The 24721-nt window shown below is 38.5% G+C and overlaps 2 protein-coding genes across 2 annotated transcripts; one reads left to right on the top strand and one right to left on the bottom strand.

Moving 5' to 3' along the window:
* The first annotated feature begins 3913 nt into the window (after positions 1-3913).
* On the top strand, positions 3914-5237 carry LOC139741564 (QRFP-like peptide receptor). Its single transcript, XM_071652149.1, has one exon. It carries the CDS (start codon positions 3914-3916, stop codon positions 5216-5218), a length of 1305 nt encoding a protein of 434 aa, XP_071508250.1. The 3' UTR covers positions 5219-5237.
* Positions 5238-8500: 3263 nt separating this feature from the next.
* On the bottom strand, positions 8501-20130 carry LOC139741567 (beta-lactamase domain-containing protein 2-like). Its single transcript, XM_071652151.1, has 8 exons — positions 19935-20130; positions 16781-16944; positions 15563-15699; positions 14245-14476; positions 13204-13394; positions 12453-12536; positions 11238-11405; positions 8501-9738 (listed from the first exon to the last, which is right to left on the bottom strand). The coding sequence occupies exons 1-8, from the start codon at positions 20075-20077 to the stop codon at positions 9553-9555; spliced, it is 1305 nt and encodes a 434-aa protein (XP_071508252.1). The 5' UTR covers positions 20078-20130; the 3' UTR covers positions 8501-9552.
* Positions 20131-24721: the final 4591 nt, after the last annotated feature.

Raw genomic sequence — 24721 nt, 5'->3', positions numbered from 1 at the left:
TGGGAGGGGGGTGTTCCCCCTCCCACGGTGATAACTTTTTGCATTTTGATGTTGTAAATGGTTCAGTTTGATGCGTGTTTTTGCGCATTTTATCGACGTGAAACAGTCCCACTTGTTTAAAGGTATAGCAGTATATTTTGATGCAGATTATTATTTAACAATCTGCCTATAAAATGGTATAATTTAAATACAATTTTTGTACTAATTCTTTTTACTGAATATCATGAACGCAACTAAACCCCGGGCGAGCGAGGGAGGGGGGAGTTGAGGGTGTGGGAGATGAAAACTTTTGCATTTTGATGTTGCAAATGGTGCAATTTTATGCATGTTTTTGCGTGTTTTAACAAGTTGAAACAGTCCCACTTGTTTAAGTTTGCAGTATATTTTAGTGTAGATTATGATTGATCAATTTGCCTATAAAGTGGTATCATTTAGATAAACTTCTTGTATAAATTCTTACTCTGAATATCATGAATGCGACTGAGCCCGAGCGAGCGGAGCGAGCAAGGGGAAAGGGGAGGGTGTGGGAGGGGGTGTCCCCCTCCCGAGGTGAGAACTTTTGCATTTTGACGTTGCAAATGGTGCAATCTGATGCATTTTTTGAGTGCGGTTTTATCGAATTGAAACAGTCCCACTTGTTTAAGGTAGCAATATATTTTCATGTCGATTATTTTTCAACTATGTGGCTATAAAATGATATTATTCAAATAAACGTCTTGTATTAATATAATATTCTCACACTGAATATCATGAACGCTGTCTGTTCAGCAATCAAACAGAAAAAAAAACAACAACAACAACAAGGCACACAAGGGTGTAGATAGGAGCATTTCCCCTACCACACGAAGGTGATTTTGCATTTTCAGACCTGAAATTCAGCGATCTGGTGCAAAATCTTGGTGCAATACTTTTTCATCGAAGTGTTAAAATCACGGAACATAGCCCTTATTCCGAATGTGCATCATCTGTGTGTATGTACAAAGTCTATAGCGAGGAATAGCTTAGGGGAAGGGGGATTCCCCCTCCCGCTTTTTAGAATTGAAATAAAGCGATCTGGAGCACACTTTTTGTGGAAAATTCGGAAATTGTCATTCCCAAAAATGTACTAAGTCTATAGAGGGTAATAACAAGCAATGGAAGGGTGGCAAGATACCTCTCCCATATTCAAGGGAGCGGTTTTTTTTTTTCAGTTTTGAGCTTTTAGAACTGAAATTCAACAATCTGGCGCACACTTTTGTTGGAATATCTGGAAATTTGTCAATCAGAAGAGAAGTGTAGCAAGTTTGTGGAAGGAGATTCTGTATAATTTTTCTGATTGCAGTTAAACGTTTTGGTGCACACATTTTGTGTCATATTTGGAAAACTGTCTATGTTCAAAGTGTAGCCACAGTCTACTTCTATGCAAGGGGGGGGGGGGGGGGGGGGGGAGGGGAGGGGCGGGCGAGCAGGAAGAAGGCGTGGGCGAGTGTTATACATTAATCTCCACCCTTCCCGTACGATGGAACTTTTCCCTTTTTAAGGTTGAAATTGAGATATCTCGTATACGCATATTTGATGAAATATTTGGGAAATCATAAACAAAACAAAAAAAACGGTGGGGGGGGGACTACGGGAGAAAAAGGGTTGATTACAAGGGGGAATTTCCCCTTGTACTTGAGGGAACTTTGAGTTTTCAAAATATAAGTGATTAGTCTTGTGCAGTCAGAATTATTCATAATCTTTTTTTGTACATTTAAAAAGTGTATTAAGGCTAGGGAAAGAGACACAGAGGGGGAGGGTTTGGGAGGTGGATATCCGTTCCCAAGCACAAGAGATTTTGCATATTTTGAATTGAAATTCATCGATCTGGTGCACACTTTGAGCGAAGTATTCAAAAAATTTATTATCTTATCAAATTTTGATGAAAGGTTGAAAAGGAGACCCGCTTCATATGCATGAATACAGTATAAACGCACTTTTTCCACCTCCCAATCCCCGGTCAAAATCTTAGGGGGGGGGGGGGGGGGCGACCGCCCCATCATCGCCCCCCCCCCCCCCCCCCCCCCCCCCCGTGGCTACGCCAGTGTTACAGAATAAGATTGCATTAGCCCTTTAGCAACTGAAGATTCCGTACATAATGGCCTATTGTTCCCTGCATTTAAGGTAGGGCAAAATCACCCTTATTTCCACAACTTTCTAAATTATGCAAAATAGATCCCTGCATTCAAATTAATGAAATTCTTCCGTCGAAGTGTTTTCATTGCAACTAACTGACAAATTTACGTCGATGTAGGGCAATTTATCGGGAGGTGCACGTCACGAGACCGACACCCACGAGTCATACAGCCAACAAGTTATACAGCTCACAAGTCATACAGCCCACGAGTCATACAGCTCACAAGTCATACAGCTCACAAGTCATACAGCTCACAAGTCATACAGCCCACGAGTCATACAGCTCACAAGTCATACAGCCCACCAGTTATACAGCCCACGAGTTCGACATCAAGTAAGATAAGCCCAGGAGTTATACGACTCACGAGACCGACACTACGCCCAAAAGGCTCATAAGACCGACACTAAGCAAACAAAGCCTACGAGACCGACACTACACTTAAAAGGCCCACGAAACCGACGCTACGCATACAAGGCTCACGAGACCGACATTTACGCAAAAGAGGTTCTCGAGACCGACACTAAGCAAAGAAGGCCCACGAGACCGACAGGATGAACAGCGCTACCTATAGACCAATAAAGTGTATAGGGTGTCCTGATAATGGCATAAGGAAGATATGAGAGATGGAAAAGAAGAGTTGCCAGGGTGTTACCCCATCAGTTGCCCCCAACCCCCTGAAATGATCAGGATCTTAAATTGTGTTTGCGTTGGTTGGTTTGTTTTTATCTTTTGTTTTTTATTCATGTTCCATATTCCACATTTCATACAAGTTTTATATTCCATTTGGTTTTGAAAAAGAAATGTTTTTAACACAATGATCAGTTTGAAACAAAATTGCACAAATGTATAAGGACGTATAATTGACGTGTAATATGAGGAAAACACTAAAAAGCATTCATAAATTAGTATGTAGATGGTTGCCATCTTTCACTTGATAGCGTGACGAAATTGCACCCGCCAGTATGCTATTTTTCCGTTCATGGAACACCCTGTGCAGGTAATTGACATGTAGATGGCGCTGTTTATCCTGTCGGTCTCGTGGGCTTTCTTTGTTACTAGTGTCGGTCTCGTGAGCCTTTATTGCTTAGTGTCGGTCTCGTGGGCTTTGTTTGCTTAGTGTCGGTCTCATGAGCCTTTTGTGCGTAGTGTCGAACTCATGGGCTGTATAATGACTCCTGAACCGTATAACTCGTGGGCTGTATGACTCATGAACCTATAATTGATGTCGGTCTCGTGGAATGACCCCAATTTATCAATCATTTGCAATAAACAACTCGACGGAAGAATTTCATGAATTTGAATGATTACGAAGTACTATCTGCATACTATAAGGATTAGAACCAACACTTGCTCTCGGGCGAAAGCTCGATGGTCAAGTGGGGATGACGCCTGTCCGGTGGTCAGGAGGTCGTAGGTTCGAATCCTGCTCGAGTTTGTACGCCCATGATTTTTTATCATGGGTACTACTGAAACACTAATCAATTCAGAGCTTATTTACGTCGATGTAGGGCAATCTGTCAATCAGTTGCAAAGATCCAAGCATGATTTAATCTTGTCTATTAAACGTTATGTTTATTTGAAATATGTGTACAAATTCATTTATCACCTAACAATGTGTTTGCATGTGTATGTGTGCGCGTGTGGGAGGCAACATAATAAATATCTGTAATATCTTTTGGAGAAGCTAATCTTAATCCCTCCTTTTGTGCTCCTCCCACAGATCTAATCTAATATAAGTGCGACAAACGTTTCAAAACCATGGTGTCTATCAGGTTTGCTGCCATGACATATGCGATGCTTTTTGCAGCACAACTGATCCTCGTCACGTTTGGTACAACGACACAAATAAGTCACGGCTATCAAGACTCAGCGACCGACTATGCGAGCTTACTTGACAACGAGGCGGGAATTGAATTCATTACAGGCAGTCTACTTCATGAAACCAGCTCAAAATGGTTATCCAAGACTGTATCAAGAGAGCAAACACTGGTGTACTTTGATGTGTCGACATCCAGTGAAAATAAAAGAGAGAATATTTATAGATTTGATGCAACTGAAGTTTCCTGGGAATGGATTCCCGTAAATTGGAATTTAAGCCTTTATGTCCAACTGGGATTTGCTATTGCAGGAATTGTAGGCAACTTTCTTGTAATGGCTGTCCTTTTTAAAAGACGAGCCAAAAGTCGTTCGACAGACACTTTGATTGGCGGTTTAGCAGGCGCAGATTTTCTCACCTCGATTTTTATAATTCCAGTGCCAGTTGCGTCATCAGTCCCAACATCATTTCTTGGAGAGCTTTATTGTCGCCTAATCTCTACTGGAACCTTTCTCTGGACATCAATATCTGCGTCGACTTATCTATTAATGTCCATTTCTGTGGAGCGTTACATAGCGGTCGTTTATCCGCTGTATTTCAATCGGCATTTTAACCGCCGGCGTGTTTCAATGTTTATCATACTTGTGTGGGTTGTGTCTTTTGTCTCTGTACTATTTGGTGTTATTGTGAAATCTGTAGACGAAGCAAGTCATACATGTATACTGGACTACCATTATAAAACAGGGCAGGTCATTATCGCCTACTACTGGTTTTCTCTCAAGATGGTGATTCCGTGCTTGACAATGGTCATCACACAAATACTTATTGCTCGTGAGTTGGGGAAGCAAGCATCTCTCTTAGGCCACGTTTCACGCACTGGAGGGGTGGCTCGTGGGACTCCTTCGTTCCATATTGTGGCGAGAGAACGAGTCATTAAAATGATGTTTATAGTGATCGCCATTTACATCGTATGTTGGAGTCCTAATCAGATCGCCTATCTCGGTTTTAACCTAGGCTGGGTCCCTGTCTCCTTCAATCACAGTTCTCTGCAGAAGGTGCTGGTGTTACTTGGCTTTCTCAACTCTTGTGCCAATCCAATCATTTATACAGCTCGCTTTCCTGAATTTAGAACAGCAGTCAAAGATATGATGACATGCAGCGCTGGGAAAAATACTCCACTCTTTGAGAAAAACGACCTGAAGTCAAGTGAAACAATGAATACCCAATCATTCCCAAATGACGTCTAAGATAATGTTTTCAGTTCATCAAAATAAACGCGTAATTCTTGATTTTATCAAATTCAATCTTTTTACATCTCGCATAACTTTACCAACACTCTTGAAAGATCACATTCCATTAGAGTGGAATTTGATTTAAGATGAAATTTTAGACATTGCACATGCTATTGGTTTTCTGATATGTTCAGAGTTAGATTTAAAACGTGGTCGGAATTCATTATTACATTTCAAAGAAGTAAAAATTAGTGAGTTGTAAGCTTTGCCATGCTGACTTTATATTCACTATACTTTTTGGAAAGCGTTACCTGCATGATGGTTTTGTTCATGTGCAGTGCATGCTGTAGTACATGTAACTATTTTCAGTTTGTGCCTGTGTGTGTGAGCGTCAGCGCTTGAGTATTTCTTACTTTCTTTATCCGTTTTAATATAAATTTAGTTATAAAAACAGTTCAGTCAAAAAGGTTGGGAATAGAATGTGATTCATCGCATTGTTAATGTGTTTCTGAAATTGTTTACGACTGAGTGAGCACTCTGAGATGAATCTAATCCTGTTGAATACAAGTACAACGTACAATGCCTTGAAATATTTAAAGACAAATTTCAGTAAATGACTAAATTTCCTGTTAACTCTTCACACAAGACAGTAGCATTGCTCTCCAGTTTTGTCAGGTAATATAAAATGATAGGCATTCAGCAATGATAACCTCGACATATGTGTCCTGAATACCGTATTTTAATGATACCACTTTTCGGTGAAACAATTAAGATTAGAATCATGATAACAGTGATAACATCTATATGTGTTTAACATAATTACTATGATATTCATAATGTCCGCACTTGATGCGTGTGTACATGAAGAGTTAAAATGCAAAAACAGATAAACTGATAAAAAGGGTGTGTACAGTTCTGGTTCAGGTGATGATTTATCTTTTAATGTTTTGCTAGATATTAAAAACACCACTCTATGAGATGTCAAAGAGCATGCAATTCTAAGGGGCATCTAAGGATTATTTGATGAAAATCGGTTTTGAAATGGCTGAGATATCAAAAAAAAAAAAACAAGGTGAAACAAAGAGAGAGAATAAAAATCGTAGCCTGTCGCCTTTTATCATTACCACTTTTTTTTATATATCTCAGCCATTTTAAAACTAATTTTCATCAAATAAACAGTGAATATATGCTCTTTCATATTTCATAAGAGGTTTCTCATTTTCTCACTTAGGAATGTTAAAAACATGAATCCCCACCTCAACCAGTACTGTACTGTCCCTTTAAAGTAAGGTCATCGATAGAGAGAAATTAAATCTTTCAATGATACTGCACTCGTTACATAACAAAAGATGAAAATATTCTTAAAACTTTCATATATGTTTCAGTCATTTTTTTTTTTTGGCATTTCAGCAGCTTTAGTCTTAAATATCTTATCTCTATTTACAATAAAAGTGTGCACTGTGCGAGTAAAATCTGAATGCATCCTCCTTTAAAGGATGAGTGATCCACAAGAAGGCTGCAAGGTTGTAATACATGGGAGAGCAGCTTCTCTGAATGTTGTTAAGGTGGTGGCATGTACAACTTGACTATAGGTAGGCGGTTCCGGATCCAAATTGTCCTTGGAAAGAATGAGTACTTGAATGCATCACTGGTTGTCTTGGGTATGTTGAACTTGAGGTCATGGTCGTTCCTTCCATAGTAGGTTGCAGGGGTGACCGCTGAGGGCAATGGTAGGCTTACCACTCCATAGTGGATTTTTTATTTTAAAAAAAAGTGAACATTGGTCCAGGAGTCGCCGGTGGTGTAACGTGTTCCATCCGTGTGCCGACACCAGACGGGTAGATGATGTAGACCAGATGATGTAGATGTGATAATAAAACGCGATGTACGTGTGATATCTCCTTGATGTTTTCCTTTCCTCGGGTTTAACACATGACATAAATAACTCTATGATTGCTTTCTGACCCTGAATTACTGAATGTCCTGGTCATATCTATCATTCTACATGTATTTCCATCCTTTTTTCCCTTAGTACTTTATAACGAAGGTCTCGCCTTTGTTTAACATCGTACTATTGACAGTTTTCCTCCGGAATGTCCAGACGACAGGATGTGTTTAAAGGGGGATTGTCATAGTACTGAGCTACACAAAGTCAAATTGGGCCAATTATGTATGAATACAAAGCAATTAAGGAAGAAGTCGAGGAGTCGTATGAGAAGAGAGGTAAATAATGTAGTTTCTGATTGTGTAATAAGATTGAGACTTATACTTTGGAATTTTTGTTTTTATCCTGCCTAATTGCAACACTCTACTTTCATATCAATACAGTGCGTACTATAAAAAAGGTAATCCAGCTTTGGAGGGCTACTATTTCATAATTGTCAGTTACTGACGGCACATGTTGATTACGTGAGAAAAGAAAAATCTTCCTCTTTCATGCGTGGTACCTAATCATGTTGACAAATGTCATGCCTGACTGATCAAGTGAACTTTAAAGACAACAATGACTAATTGCACTTCCAATTTGAGTGTCACAATAGAAGGAACATTGAATGTCTCACTGAATGGATAATATCTGTCAAATAAAGTGGTCAAATAGGCCAAACTTTCCGAATGCAAGTTTGTGTTAAGAGTTTGTGTCTAAGGTTTCTTCTAACATTTTAATGGTCCATAACCTTTAACATGGTCACCTAACCAATGGGTGCACGTCACGAGACCGACACCCACGAGTCATACAGCTCACGAGTCATACAGCTACCATTGCAGCCCATGAGTCATACAGGCCATGAGTTCGACACTAAGCTAACAAGGCGCACGAGACCGACACATTAAGCCCCATGTTATATTTGTCGAACTCGTGGGTTGTTTTTACCTCGTGTCAAACTCATGGGCTTTATGACTCTTGAGCTGTATGACTCATGGACCTGCTAATGTCGAACTCGTGGGCTGTATGACTCGTGGGTGCCAGTTCGTGGGACGGCCCCCGTCCAATACCTTGGATCATTCCCACAAAGGCCTACCCACATAGTCCATGCATGGGTAATTGGTTAGCCTTTGTGGGAGTGATCAAGTTATCGACAATTAAAGTGGCCATGTTGAAGGTTCTGGACCATACAAGTATTACAAGAAACCCTAAACACAAACCTGAAGTCGTGCAGGCTGGCATCTTAATTTAACCACTTTCAATGACAGATCTCATCCGTTCAGTGAGACATTCAGTGTTCCTACTCAAATTTGGAAAAAGTACAATTTGCCAATTTTTTGTCTTTAAAGTTCATGTGCTCAGTAATACATGCAAGGCATCTGTAAACATAATCAGTTACCAATGGAAAGAAGAAAAGTTCCACTTCCCTCACAACCAACATACATTGTAACCCTCTCCAGAAATGACACGAAATGGTTACCCTCCAAAGTTGGATGATTTTCTTTTGAATGCGCACTGTATATTTGCATCAGTTTCGGTTGTCATTTCGCACGCTTGATTGTTTAAGATATAGAATCTCGTATGGAGTGGGTTAAAGAACTTGAAGTTTTTAAAATGTTTTCGTCAGAATTTTCTAAACACACATTTATTGTCAGTTATATATCTCTAGCTTGTTTTATACAAGCAAATGTCTGTTTTTATTCCCATTCACTGTTAACACATTACTTTGACTAAACGGACTATAGAGCCTACCTTAAGGTTAACAATACCATAAGAAGAGAAATACATATAATATGGGAATAAATAAATGAACGACCAAGTGATATCTAAAATTGAAATCCCTGTTTTCGTCTATAGAGTTCATTTATCTAAAAAAAAAAAATCTTCCGCACTTGTCGGTGTTTTATTGCTGTTTCCCAGATCCCTTGGACTGAGAATTAATCATATCTCTTTGCGATCAAATACTGAGTATGAGATATTCAAAATGCCCACTAAGTAATAGAAACTGTGACCTCTAAAAATGAATAGTACTTATAGATAATTTGAGAAGATTACTTTATACGCTCCATCTCTTTCCTCCTTTCTCTCATGTACACGTCATCATTAAGAAGCAATTCTGAATCAATGTTGTTGAAATCGATAATTTCAAAGAATAGGATTTCTATTTTGCTTGTTTTTTTGAATTATTATCACGAGTCGCCTTTATGGACCACAATGACCTAGAAGCATGAGGGAAAGAGAAATAGGGTTTTATAAATCTTCTCCGAAAGTACTTTCTCAAAAATTATGGCCTACAAATCGGAATAAAAAAAGAGGAATTACGGTTGACTTAGCTAGTAATACATCTAGAGTCTGTATTGTCTCTGTTCTATACATGCTGTCAGTGGGGAATTTTGTTTCTTTCCGTAAGAGTAAGGCGAACACATTACAGCTCCCTGACGTTCTTGGCACAGGTGTAGAGGCTTTGTATCAGATGCTTAACTCGTTGATCTTCACCGACGAGGTATGGAAGCATAGAGCTGCTGAGATAGGCGAATCCAACCTGGTCCGTCGGGTCTGCCCAGCCGTGTTGACCGCCAGCCCCAGGATGTCCAAACATCTTTACACCATCCTTAAGTAAAATATAGTGGTAGAAATGGGTTTCCGATCACTTTGCTCAAACTATCTCAAACTATAACAGCCCTCGGAAGTTGGGTTATTTTCATTCAATTTACGGAGCATAATACTAACAAGAAAGGAGAGGAAAAAAGTCATATTATCTTCTGAAATGTCAATTGATGCAAAACTGTTGCCATACCACTTCTGTCTAGGTTCGATAGACAAATAAATCACCAGGCATTATTCGTCTTTATCATTAGGCGAACTTGACTTATAGTCGTCAATGTGACTCAACACTACAAAAGACTGGTGAAGTCACCGAAGATAGATAATCCTCATTTTAGTACAAAATATTTCTCAATTACCCAAACCAATAGCTATGTGATTTATTAATCAAATTTTATTTCCAAAGACTACCTCGAAAATGGTAGAAAAGATAGGCATGCAATTTGCATAATTTTGAGAAATGGGCTTTGAGGCATAGACGCAGAGAATATTCATTCAAATGCAATAGGTCTATATTCGATATAGCAGCATTCCTTAAAAAATGATAACATAGTTTCAAACATTCAAGACAATAAGAATTAAATTTGAGGTGATAAAGAATTGATATCATAATTTTGATATCAAAACAGAAAAGATGTCATATTTTTACACCCAAAATCATCATACTTTACGTTTTCTCGCTTTGGGGTTGCAGTCTATGGAGGCAAAATGTGCACTGTCACATATTCTATCAATGAAATCAGAAAAGAAATGGAAAAAAAAAATCCAAGAGGATGAATGATCAAAACTGTAAAATGAACATTTTGTTGAAATTTTCCGCAGGACTATTCGTTAACATAAAGAAATTTTATGGCTGTGCACTTGATTGCCGGTGAAGTCTCTCCATTGTCTGTGTTATGATTTCTTTGGATGATAAAATGGGGGGGGGGGGGGTAGTGGAAGGCGAAGGTAAAAAGGATACTTCATTTCCTGCATGAGTGCAAACTCTCTCCCCCCCCCCCCCACCCCTCCCCCCAAAATAGAATTATCAATGTCAGTATAGGGACCAGAAGACTAGCAACGTCTTCGTTTGCTTTATAAATGACTTCGATATGACAGTAATAATGATAATAATGATAATAATACCAATATAACAATATATGGAACGTAAAAGGCGCCAAATTCATCTCATGATTAAATGCTCCAGACGCAACCATGTGTAAGATACGAATAAGAAGAAAAAGGGAGAAGATAAAAGCATGTATATGGCTTAATCATACAGATTGCCATCTTGTGCACAGGATACTTTTTATCAAGCAATTATGTCAAGGGTCTACGGCATAGATTTATTTTGCTAGGCGAGAGTGTAAGAGCGTATGATTGGGTCTGCCGTAAGAATTTACCCCAAACATATAAAATCGTGTGAATTCGGGGAATAAAGGGGGAAAACTCATACCTCAAACAAAATAGTCAAACAGATTATCCCTCACACACGCGCACGAGTTAATGCTAGCCAAGTATACTCACCACCAACTGATCCATGACCATCATGCCTCGGCTGAAGGCAAGGGGAGCACCGAGGATACGGTCTATCGATGCAGGATCGGAATCGAGGAAATCATTCACTCTCTCCTTGGTCAGCAGTGTGTGGTTAGTAACTATGTCTGTGCCGCCAGCTGAAATTATTCCATAGAGCTGAAAATAACAACATAATCCATGTACATCGTCTGTGAAGACCATCACCATTTTCAGCACGAGTCATCAACCAATTTAGCTCAACTTTGATCAGAAATACATGTATAGCAAGATGCACAAAAGACATTTTGGCCCGAATTCACGAAGGTGGTGCAAATGAAACCATGCATGGTTTAAACCATGGACAAAAACCACGGAGCGCCAAGTGTCACATGGAATATTTCGTTGTGAAATCAGTCATTTCGTCGGTGAAATGATTATTTTGTGACGAAATGACAAAATTTTGTAACTAAATGAACATTCAGTCCACGAAATGTCCATGGTTTAAACCATGGTTTCATTTGTACCACCTTCATGAATTTGCGCCTTGGGGTGCGTTCATGCTTTATTTTATTATTATTATTATTTATTTTTATTTTTTTTTTTATTTCTTTTATTTTTTTTTTATTTTTTATTTTTTTTTTTTTTTGGGGGGGGGCATTACCAGCTTCTGAAATATGAAATTCGTCCTATTGCGTAATAGTTTAAGTGGGCTTTGCAATAATCGCGTAATCCGTCACCCTACGTTATGACGTCATGAATGCAATTGTAGAAACGAAAGACTCAGCGACGTGCACCCTGAGTGGGCATACCTTTGCTAGAGTAATAAATTATTTCTTTATTAATTCTTTTCTTTCTTGGTTTTTTTTTTCCTTGTTGTCTTGCCCGTTTGAATCGCAATATATAATATTATAGACATTGGGATTCTTCTCGCATATGCTTTACATTTGACTATTAAAGTGACCAAGCAAAGAGCGGGCTTGTTTTTGACACTGTAAGCCTATAACATGCATGATGATTCAAATAGATTATTCATACCTCTAAATCTGTCGGCATAATTATGTTGTATCCTAGGTAACTCCTTCTCCCTTGAACAATCATACCTTCTCAGCCTATACAGTCACTGTACATCTTGACTATTAAGCTCTGACCACCAACACCAAGATCCCACTTGTAGGGGATTGCTCTGAGGACTGGCCCTATTATCAAAAAGGTTATTCGCATTACCTTAGCAAGGCCAGCCGCAGTCCCAATACCATTCGCTGATGGTAGTTCAATGGCTCTATAGGCTGGATCGTTGAAGACTACCAACTGTGCAGAAAGATAAATAGATGAAAGAGGCAAAAGAGGGAAATAGGCCTATTGAACTGCGTTCGATCATCCACTGTAGTTATCGACATCATTGTCTCATTACTAACGTCATTATTACAATAGCTGAAATGACATTATCATTTGGGGGTTTCATGTCATTGCTTAACAAAAGAATATATTGTGTATAGAAGGCAGGATTTCAATAGCAACGCTCAGTTCAATTTTGCAATGCGCCAGTTTTATGTCAAGGCGACTGTCAGGCAGCTTTCATAAGCTACCAAAAACAACAAAATTAGATTTTTTTTTTGTTAATGCTTAATATGTAAAGTTGAATCTCCAGGTGATGAACTGCTACTACTCTGCTCCAAAATTGCATTTTTCCCCACAGAACAGACCTTGAAAAATACTCTGTTAGCCTGCAAAAGGAGCATATACTTCCTCTCCTTGAAGCCTTATTTTCATTTGGGGCGATGAAATTATGTTTACTGACGCATTCTATAATATGTATATACTAAATGACAATGTCGGGGCTGAATAGTTCGGCTCTTTATTACAAGAGCCGAATTTTTTTTTTTTTTTTATAGTTTGATTATAACGTAATAATATCGGTCCCTTATGTGTGTTCGCTTGTATCATCGATCATGAACCAAGTTATGTGATGTCTTACGTCTGACATTTCGTTGGCATTTTGCATCATCTGCCCTAGAGTGTCGAACTTCATACTGTGCATCAACACCTGTCGCCCTGTCGGTGTAAGAATGCTGTCGAGTAATTGGAATAGTAACGGACGACGGTCCAAAACGAGGCGAGCCACTCTGTGATTGCTTTCAAGTGGGAGGCCGATGTGAAAGTCGATATCTAGGACAAATAATGTTGAAAAAAGTTAGTATAACAAATCTTATGCACTAGTACTAGATGAACATGAAGCTGTGAGTCTTATGTAGAGGATAATAATGGTGCATAGACAAGCTTTAAGACAACACTTAAAGCAAAGTACACATAAGTGATACCAATACACATGCACATAAATGCAAGAAGAGTTGCGAAGGCAAATCTTTAAGGATCATCACCTGTGTCAGGCAAAACTTGGTGTGGAATAACATGGACCGCTCTAACTTTTGTTTGAAAAAAAAAAAAAAAAAACTTGCTTAACCTTGACTGCAACCTTAACCCTGACCCTATGCAGAGCGTATCAAAAAAGGTAATCCAACTTTGGAGGGCTGCCATTTCTTAATTGTGTAATGACAAATTGCACTTTTTCCAAGTTTGCCTGTTATTGTGAAGGAACAATGCATGTCTCACTGCATGGATGAGATCTGTCAATGAAAGTTGCCAAATCGGCCAGCCTGTATGAATGAAAGTTTGTGTTTAGGTTTTGTGTTTATGGTTTGTGTTTAGGTTTTCTCCTAACATTTGATGGTCCATAACCTTCAACATGGCCTTTTGTCTGAAAACTTGGTCGCTAATTAAGAAATTAAGAAATGGCAGCCCTCCAAAGTTGGATTACCTTTTTTTTTGATACGCTCTGTATAATCCTAATCTAACTCCAGAATTACGCATATTGAAGTTGCACCTCTCTTCCATTCCTATGAATACATTACCATTTTATCACATTCCTTGTTCGTGTCTATAATTATCTTCATCTCCTCCTGTTGTCGTATTCAGTTATGATACACAATAAAACCTTGGTTTCAACAACTGGCGTTACCAAATGGCTGTGCAATTTCCTCCTTGAAAAACTGCCCTAGGGTGCGATGTTGAGGGTCAACCCGTCGCAAAAGCTCATTGGCTAGTGGTCCAAATGTAAAACCATGGTAACCATGGGTGTGGCCGTCATACTTCCATTGTGGCTCTGATTTTGCCATGAGTTCACCAGCCTTAGCAACGTCTTGAAGCAACTCCAGACTCAGACCAGGTGGTGCGGATACAGCGATTCCTGCCTTGTAAAGAAAAGAAAATCGAGTTGCATAATAATTCTAATATGGCTTCTTGTCAGGGAATATTAATTTATCAAATGATTATAAGCTAATTGAAAACGATGATAGTCAAAGGCATTAGAAATGCCAAGAGTTTAAAATTATTCTAGCTGTCATCACATCATGCGATGTTTTCATACAACTCTCTCTCTCTCTCTCTTCTCTCTAACCTTTATTCCACGAGCATCATGTTGGACGTTCCTTGTTTTTCTTCATTGTTGTGTTATTCGTTATCCGTTGCCACACATTTAAGATTTGTGCTTATTCTTGGCAATCGTTCGGTATGCAATCTAAGATGTAACTCATGTAATTATATTACAGATGCATTGTATAACTGATGATAATTGTTGAAAATATTCATTCCATACTGTTATATCGTACAGTGTTAATGAAATTGCAGAAAATTAATGCATTTAGAAAAAGACATACAAAGAATAAATCAAATCAAATCAAATCGATTAAAATAATACCATTTGTACTTTCAAGAAGGTCCCTTTCTTCATTTTGACGTGGCTCGCGGTATGAACTTATTCATTTAATGTATTTACATGAAAAGCACTTAAATCATGAGTGCCGACGGTAACAAATATTTACTTCATGATTTGGGCTGATAAAAAAAAAGATACAAAATATGCAATGCCCAATTACACATTTTTATTTCTGAATTCACATCATTTAGCATCAAGTCCATGCAGAATACTGACATGATAAATTAACCCACCAGAATCATACATTTCACCTCCGAAAAACAAGACAACTTATAAAAGTATACATTTAACACGCATAAAGACAGATCTTTGATACGAAGACATTAACATAATGCTAGTCTGTAGTCAAGTCAATGTTGATTCCATTGATGTGAAGACTCTTCTGGATTCAATTCTTCTAGTGAAAATAACAATAAAGTAAAACGAAACTCCGAGAGCAGCAAAAGCCGCCCATAAACACTTCTTTGACAGAAAATTATTAGAGCAAACTATATTTCGATTTGTCCAATCCACATATTCCTGACAAGGGGTTCTTTTTACCAGATGATCTGATGAAACTTACCTTATGTTCCATCATGTCTTTGACGGTAATCTTCTCTTTTCCCTTCTGTGCGAATTCCGGCCAGTAGTGGGCCACTGGTTTGTTGTAGTCCAGCAAACCTCGATCTACAAGCATGGCAATGCACACTGACGCAGCTCCTACATCGGAGGAAAGAATGATAGATACAATAAGGAAAGGGTTTTACTTCCTTTGCTTGTTAATGAGAAGTACGAGATTATCATAGTCGTTGATTAATGTTCATAAAAGCGAACGGTTTGATTTGATGGAAAAACAACAGCAAGGCTCGGGTTGTATCGTTTTCACTGTACAGGCATGTTAATGAAATGGCAGGAAGCAGATATATTTCAATGTACGGATACAATTACATAAATAAACCTGAGAATATTAACACTCTTTGTATCAATATTAAAAGCTTCCTTTTCATGATGAGGAGTACGAACGGTACGAACAGTCATCAGGATATTTGGGCAGAGTGATGGGCGTAGGAGGTGCGGAATTTCTGATTGACGGGTGTGGGCTTATACGTTATTGAAAATGAGGTAACCTTCTTCATTTAAAAAAATATGACGAAGTGATCCAAATCATAGGATATGACATATCAAAGTTTGCCTACAGTCTCAGGGATGGATGATACAAAGTCATGTGTTATGACACGAGGATTCATCGTCTGTTTATATGAGCAAATGAATCTGAGATTTGTGGATTATGCGTATATCATACCGTCAGACAAAAGGGAGTGTTGATTACACTTCATATTCTAACTGCTGCTGTATATATTGCATTGAAAATGAAACTCGGAGTAAAAAAAAAAAGTAATGATAATAATAACGATTGTAAGATAATAACAATTACAGAAGTTATTATCATTGCTGTTATCATACAAGGGATTTAACGATTGCACTTTCGATTCGTCGAAATGAGCAGCGCTGTTATGAATAATTTCAATTTAAAATGTTGACTTTATAGGAAATCTGGGCACACGTCAAATATTTTGGAAAAAACCCTAAAAACACCCGATTTTGTGTCATTTTCATCTTAATCAATGTTTGAGAATATCAGAGGGATTGTTGTACATCGTATGGGAAGATCGAGTATACCACCCCATTCCACTTTTATTGTAACGTTTATAACTCGCTTGTTTTCTATAATGTTTTTTTTTCTAGCAGTCCCGAAGATACAGAGTATACACTTTAGACATCTTTATCTAAAGGAATTCACCTTTCGTTGATGAAAAGAAAATGGAGATTGTGTCCTGTCGCCATTTCTGCTTGCTCTCATAATCTGCGAATCCACCCCAAATATCGACAACTTTCTTCCCCCGATGATAAGCAGCAAACGCTGCTCCTCCTGTACGGGGATCCCGACCAATCTCGAAGTTTTCTCTGTATTAAAGTTTGGAGAAAAGTTTGCAAATTATACGATACGTAGTAAATGTATACGCAATATAAACATAAATGTATATACACACAGACACACTCACACACACACAAACATACACACACACCCACACTCATATATATATATATATATATATATATATATATATTATATGAAGAGTTTGTTCGCAAAACCGATAAGTCAATTTTGAAGATTTTGAAGTACGGTCTCTGTCATAAAGTACAAAATAATACCTTTTAAATGATATATTGGTCACTACATAATTATAAAGGTACATTTTTTAGTTATGGTCAAAAGAAGCAAAAATTTTCTTATTATTCTCTTTATTTTTCTTGACCTTTAATCGCAAATATGTCCATTTGGAAAATATGACTTATCGGTTTTTGCGAACAAACTCTTCATAACAGATATTTATAATTATATATATATATATATATATATATATATATATATATATATACATGTATATTGGAAAAATCAGGTTTGAGAAGTTATTTCTCTCAAATGCTCCCCTTAATCATGAAGCTCTCGGCCTATACACGGCCTTCATTAGGATCTTTTGAGAACAAACAATGATAGTCTAAAATGGCAATATCATATTTCCGTCAAGTATTGAGATTATGTGCTTGTTTTATTACCTTTGCAAAAAAATCAATATAGTACTTCTACACAGAAACATAAAATTTAACATCATCTAGCCTATGATCAAGTCGGAGGATGAAGCTATTGCTGCTCTCTCCGCATCAGACGTATCGCTTAGCAGGTGCATGAGACTTTTAGATATAGCGTTACACCAAAGACATAGCTGTATCCTCCGCCTGGATTATAGGCTAAACATATCTCGTAATAATTATGTCATGTATGTTGTGCATTATACAAGGAAATAAATTCAAATTTCTGTATCGAATTTCTTTGTGTGAGAGCGAACTTATTTCATGATATATTATTACACCTGATACCAAGACAATAGCTACACACACACACACACACACACGCATTATATATATATAAATTATGTATATACAATTATGTGTGTGTATACGATATATATATATATATATATCATTATATATATATATATATATATATATATGTGTGTGTGTGTGTGTGTGTGTGTGTGTGTGTGAGTGTGTGTATACGATCCCATGCATGTTGCTGATGTGATGCTATTCAGGTAATGTACTCGATGCTGACAAATAAACCATCGTATATGGAACACATTAATACGTTAATCTTCTGAATTAAGTTAAGTTTAGGATCAGGTGGTATAAGGGTAACTGTTGTGTGGAGTTACCCGAGACATGACTTCTTTGGGTTCTGGGTCGCCTTGCATCACGGCATTGTGAGGTTGTGTTTGTGCTGAAGTTTAACTCGTATATTGATTTTCAAATGAATCATTACTCATATCATCATTTCAAAATTTGACAGAATCATTGCATTGTATGATTTTGCACTTGCATTATGACACCTCAAGCAATTTAGACTGTCTTTAAAATATCCTGATGAAGTCCGTATACAGTATATAGATCGATAGCTTGATGATTAAAGGGAGCAATTGAGAGCAACTATGCCCATCTCAAAAGCATACATACTTTCCTCTACAAAATAATACACCACCTTAACACGAGTCATAAGTGTTCATCGCCATGATTTCGTTCATAAGCATAACACAACATTGTATTTTGGGACCGTTGATGTATACTTAAAGAGGAAATCCACCCCCAAATAAATAAACTTTAAAGGAAAGAGAAAAATATTATCCTACAGAACGATACAAAAAAATGACAAAAACAAATCTGATAAGAAACAAGAAAGATATGACATTTTTAAATTCACAATGTTTCGGAAAACATTAGGTTTCTTGACGAGTCCTTAGGAATGTTCAAATGAATGAGTTGATGATGTCATGTCTTCACTGTTTTTCATTATGTTATAAATAAAATTAGGAAAAATGTTCTTTTTAGCTAATACAAGTAAAGGCATGTTCTCATAGCAAGATAATTATATCACAGTTATTTTTTTTTATTTTGAGTGATTTTAGGCAAGTTTTATATTGATATATCTATATTGATACAGTTGAAATATGAAATTTTTGTCATTTCTGTAAATGAAATTGATAAGATATTGTGAGAGCATGACATCGTCAACTTGCTCATTGGAATATCGAAGAACTGGTCAAGGAATGTTTCCCGAAAAAAGAAAATAAATGTGAAATTTCAAAATGTCATATCTTCCTGCTTATCCGATTTTGTCATTTTTCTATCATTCTGGAGAGAATATTTTTCTCTTCTTTTCTTAGGAGGTTTTTTTTTTTTTTTGGGGGGGGTAGATTTCCTCTCTAACTGCTCTCAATTCGTCCTTTAAAGCCAATCAGTCAGTGCGACAAGGAGTGCGTGGAAAAATAAATGCCTTCCAAAGTTAATGCATTGTGATCAAAATTAAATTGGTGAAGTATTCTCTGCCACCCCTCACGGGGTCATCCCTCCCCTGTACACACAACCCCCCCCCCCCCCACACACACACACAAACACATACACGCAGCTTATATATATATACATAATTATATATATACAGTATATATATATATATATATATATATATATATATATATATATCATTATACATATCACGCAAACACGCATAAACTTTTTATTTAATAAAAAATTTACGAAACTTAAAAACCCGAGGATTTCCCGAGGGTCCTCGCCTCTTTTTGGGTAGAGGTGGAGGAGGGGTAAATTGCGATTTGACCCTACCAGGAGCAGCAAGACGGAATCGCCACCCCTTCAACAGAAAGCTGGCCCTCTCTTTTGCACAAGAAAAATAAGTTTAAATTGCAAACAATCTTTCTCTTTTACCGGTCAAGCGATGTATTAGCAACTTATATCTACACGTATAAACATGGTTTAGGTGTATAGCACCATGCGTTACACGGCCTATCAACATTGCTTGATCATCACAGTACAAAGCGCACCTGAAAGCTCGTAGAACATCTTCAAATCCAGGAGCTACATAACCCTCTGTGATGACAGGTGGTGGAGACTGAAAGAACCTTGGTAAGACAACCACCAAGACGGCTGTAAATCCCATAAGGGCAGCATTCTTCAGCAGCGCCATGATGAAACAAGAGTTACCTGTGACACTGTTTTCTCAAGCAGTCAAGTGATCTCCCATAGTATAATAACTCCACTGCAGTCACTCTCTGTACGTACGGTGCTCTTTGCATCCTGTGAGGCCAACTCCTTACGTTTCGTTTTCCCCCTTGATCGTTGAGGTGCGCCCGCTCCCCTAACAATGGCTTTGACCCTTGAGGCAAAAAACCAAAATATGACCTTTAGACCAAACATTGTCAGCCGTCAGTTTGAAATCACAGTCAACACTCAACAATGCGGAGATACTCGTTGTTGCTCTATCAGTGTACTCCTTTAGGTATGTCTAATATCGGATAATATTAATGTAAACCAATGGCAAATTAAAATATATATAGGCCTATGTTATGCCCTCACGCGGGAAAGTATAGATTGTAATAGCGTTTTAAGATCACGTCTATACATTCATTTTCATTTTGTGTTTGATGTTTTGTGTTTTGTTATTATCATTTGTGTTACTGAAATTCAACGATCAGCCTGGTTCAGACTTTGAATCGAATATTTAGAAATTTCGCAGGAACGTGTCATCTCCCTGGAAATTTTCAATTAAGAGTTTGTTTTATTTTTGCTTCCTTTTGAACAGGAAAGAGACATAGGATCAAAATAAAAATGCAAGATTCTGAAAACGGCATTGTAATCAACATCTAAATAGGCGTACATAACAGGGGCCGCGGAACCGGGAGGGGGGCTGCAGCCCCCCCCCCTCCCCCACACACACACACACACACTTTTGGTTCTTGAAAAAAAAAAGCAAGAAAAAAAGGGGAGGAGGAGGGGGTCCCGCAGCCCCCCACCCACACACACACACACACACACACACACACACACACTGAAAAACGTTCCGCGGCCCCTCCATAAGAGTAATCTGAAAAGATCTTGCCATACAACCCTGTCTGTCAAAATCTCCACATGGATGAGAAAGATGGTATATCAATATGCATTATGTCTCTCCTCTTTGGTACAGAGGTAGAGTCCTATATTATTCATGCATGGCCGTGCAGAGTAACTGTTTTTTGATAGACAGTAAGAATGATAGTGCTCAGAATTTGACGGGGGGGGGGGGGAATCAGGCGAGTGACTGATCGAAGCAACCGAGCGAAGGGAATGTGTCGGAGGGGTGCGTATATGAGATTTGGCATTGTTTAGAACTGAAATGTTATTAGAAAATCTGACGCACACTTGTGTGACCCGAAAATGACTTTCGCTCTCACCAAGAAGGCGACTCCGGGGCCACCTCCGAAACGTAGTCGTCTTCTCAGTAGAAGAGACGTCTTCGCGCCTTCTCTGCGACGTTTCCCGGCAGCCGGCAGGTCGCCAATGGATCACTACTCCGGAAGGTCGCGGAGACGTCTCTGAGACGTCTCAAACACCAGCTGGACACTGGAAAAAAGTTTCCGAAAAAGTCGAACAGAGTATGATTGATTCTTGATGTTTGATGTTTGACTTCCGGAAGTCGTGGAGACGTCGCGAAGATGTCGCAGTCTCGAAATTTGTCACCTTATAAAGTCGAGGAGACAAGTCCATTGTCAACACGTCTCCGCGACCTTGCGTTGACTCATTAGCGACCTGCCGGAGGCGTCGCGGAGACGTTTCCGATTAATTTTTTGGAGTCATGCACTGTAAAAACATCGGTGTTAGATTTAACACCATGGGTGTTAAATTTAACACCGATCAAGTGTTAATAGAGGACCACACCCACAGGTGTAGAAAATGCACTGTGATGGTGTTGAAGAGTGTTCACCTGACACTTCGTGGTGTTAATTTGACACTGTACCTGGTGATATTTTGTCACTGTACTGGGGTTAATTAAAAAATGACACCACATGGTGTTGATTTGATATTCATTGGTGTTAATATCAATGGTTTAACACCCGTCCAGCTTCAATAAGAGACCACAACAGCTGGTGTTACTGTGGTGTAAATTTATTTTCACATTTTTTCAAAAATCTAGTATTTTAATGTAAAATTCTTGATCGTCTTGTTTAAACTAAAAATCAACAAGAAGTGCAGTTACTAAGAAACTCTTAAAAAACAGTTTTATATTTGGAAATGACACCCGGAGGTGTTAATTTAACACCATAAATGAGCACCGAAAATTCAACACCAGCTCGGTGTTCACTATTTAACACCGGACTTTTTGCAGTGTGAGCTTGTGACGTCAAAGGTCATCGGAGTCATAAAGAACATAAAATTAGCTTAATCTCCCAATAACTCAACAGTGGATGATCAAAATTTCCCCATATGTATTGTATAGATGTCCCTATATCGTCATGTTTTTGGTACCTATGTGTAGGGCTCGGGTTCGCTTAGCTCTCTGCACTCATCACACCAAAAGCAGACTACAGGGCAGCATACACGTGTTACTTGGAAGGAGTCCCCTGGCTAACTAACTTGTAGCCAGTTTATTCTTTACTTGGTTTGGCATGGGTTTGCATGTAAAGCTGGGTTGCAACATAAATATTCATATACAAAATCAACGTAACAAAACATTCAAATAGGGAAACAAAGGTTAAAACTTGAATATTCATACGACTATTATGTAAATGGTGTGTAGGCTTTGGTGATTTGGGCATGTTTTCAGTATTACAGGGACCAATGGGTGAGAAGTGAGAGAGCGGGAAAATGTCATGTGTGGGTGTGTCTGTGATAGGTATAGGGTGCGTGGATGCATGAGGATGTGAATATGATATGATGTATTGGTGTGTAGAGGGGTGGTACCTGTTACAACAGATCAGGGGGATACACTATGGTTCAAAATAAATCCCTACACCTATATCATGGCTGTTTGGCGGAGGTCTGCTCTCTCGGAGTGCTGCTCTCGTTAGATTTAAACCTCAACGATCCGATGCACGTACTTTTTTATTGGAAGGATGAATATTGTTATTAAGGAATATGTAAACACAAGTGAGAAATAGATATCTAGAACAATGCAAATGGCTTAGTAGTGGTATTTCTGCGTGTACGTTTAAATAGAGGTTGAAAGAGCGGGCAGTGATATAGGGTTCCTAGTTTGTGATGGGTCGGATTTGTGTTTAGCTTAGCGTGCAGCCAACATGGGAGCATTGTCGCAGAAGCAATTAAATGTCCTGGGCCCTGTTTCATAAAGCTGTTCGTAAAGTTACGAACAACTTACGAGCGACTGGTGATCAGTTCTGATGTGCTATACTTATCAGAATTTCCATAATTCAGCACAAGAACTGATCACCAGTCGCTCGTAAGTTGTTCGTAACTTTACGAACAGCTTTATGAAACAGGGCCCTGGAGCCACTTCAACCAAATGAATCTCGGCAAAAATAAGAGACCAAGTCAAACGAAAGCCAGAGTTTTTTTTTCATTCTGTATACAATTAAATGTCATACTGCAAAATAACTTCGTTGCAAATGGGAAATGAAATTGGAATAAATTTCCTTCAAAAAAAAATTGGATTAGGCCTATGTTCCTAATTATACTTTTATATGTGTTTAGACTAATGGTGTGTTTGCAGTTCCTGTATACATGAATTATGTAGTTTCGTTTGGTTCTTTTCTTCAGGGCTAGATTATTATTGAACAATTTTGCCTATTAAATGGTATCATTAACTAAATAAACTTCTTGTATCAATTCTTCCACTGAAGATCATGAACGCGACGGAGCCCGAGCTAGCAGGGCGAGCGAGGGGGAGGGGTGGGAGGAGGGTGTCCCCCTTCCACGGTGAGAACTTTTTGCATTTTGCATGGTGCAATTTGATGCATGTTTTTGCGCGTTTCGTCGACTTGAAACATTTTCACTTGTTTAAGTTAGCAATATATTTCAATGTCAATTATCATTAAACAATTTTGGCTAGAAAATGGTATTATTTGAATAAACTTTTTGTATTAATTCTTACACTGAATATCACGAACACAACCGAACCCGAGCGAGCGGAGGGGGCGACGGAGGGGTGTGAGGGGGGGGGGGGGGGGGTGTTCCCCCTTCCTTGATGTTGTACATGGTGCAATTTGATGCATGTTTTTGCGCGTTTCGTCGACTTGAAACATTTTCACTTGTTTAAGGTAGCAATTTATTTTGATGTCGATGATTATTATACAATTTCGGTATAAAATGTTATCATTTAAATAAACTTCTTGTTTTCATGAACGCGACCGAGCCCGAGCGAGCTGAGCGAGCGAGGGAGGATGGAGGGGGTGGAGGGGGAGGGTGTGGGAGGGTGAGGGTGTGGGAGGGTGTGTTCCCCCTCCCACAGTGAGAACTTTTTGCATTTTGATGTTGTACATGGTGCAATTTGATGCATGTTTTTGCGCGTTTCGTCGACTTGAAAGATTTTTACTTGTTTAAGGTAGCAATATATTTGATGTCGATGATTATTATACAATTTCGATATAAAATGGTATCATTTAAATAAACTTCTTGTATTAATTCTAACACTGAATATCATGAACGTGACCGAGCCCGAGCGAGATGAGAGAGCGAGGGAAGGGGGAGGGGGTGGAGGGGGAGGAGGTGGGAGGGGTGTTGTACATGGTGTAATTTGATGCATGTTTTTGCGCGTTTTGTCCACTTGAAACAGTCCCACTTGTTTAAGGTAGCAATATATTTTAATGTCGATTATTTTAACACAATTTTTGCTATAAAA

Source organism: Diadema antillarum, unplaced genomic scaffold, assembly GCF_040938485.1.
Source record: "Diadema antillarum isolate AM-2024a unplaced genomic scaffold, OU_Dant_1.0 seq00000934_RagTag, whole genome shotgun sequence".
Classification (NCBI taxonomy): Eukaryota; Metazoa; Echinodermata; class Echinoidea; order Diadematoida; family Diadematidae; genus Diadema; species Diadema antillarum.
Note: the sequence above shows the minus strand (reverse complement) of the source record. Positions and strands in the feature narration are given on the sequence as shown.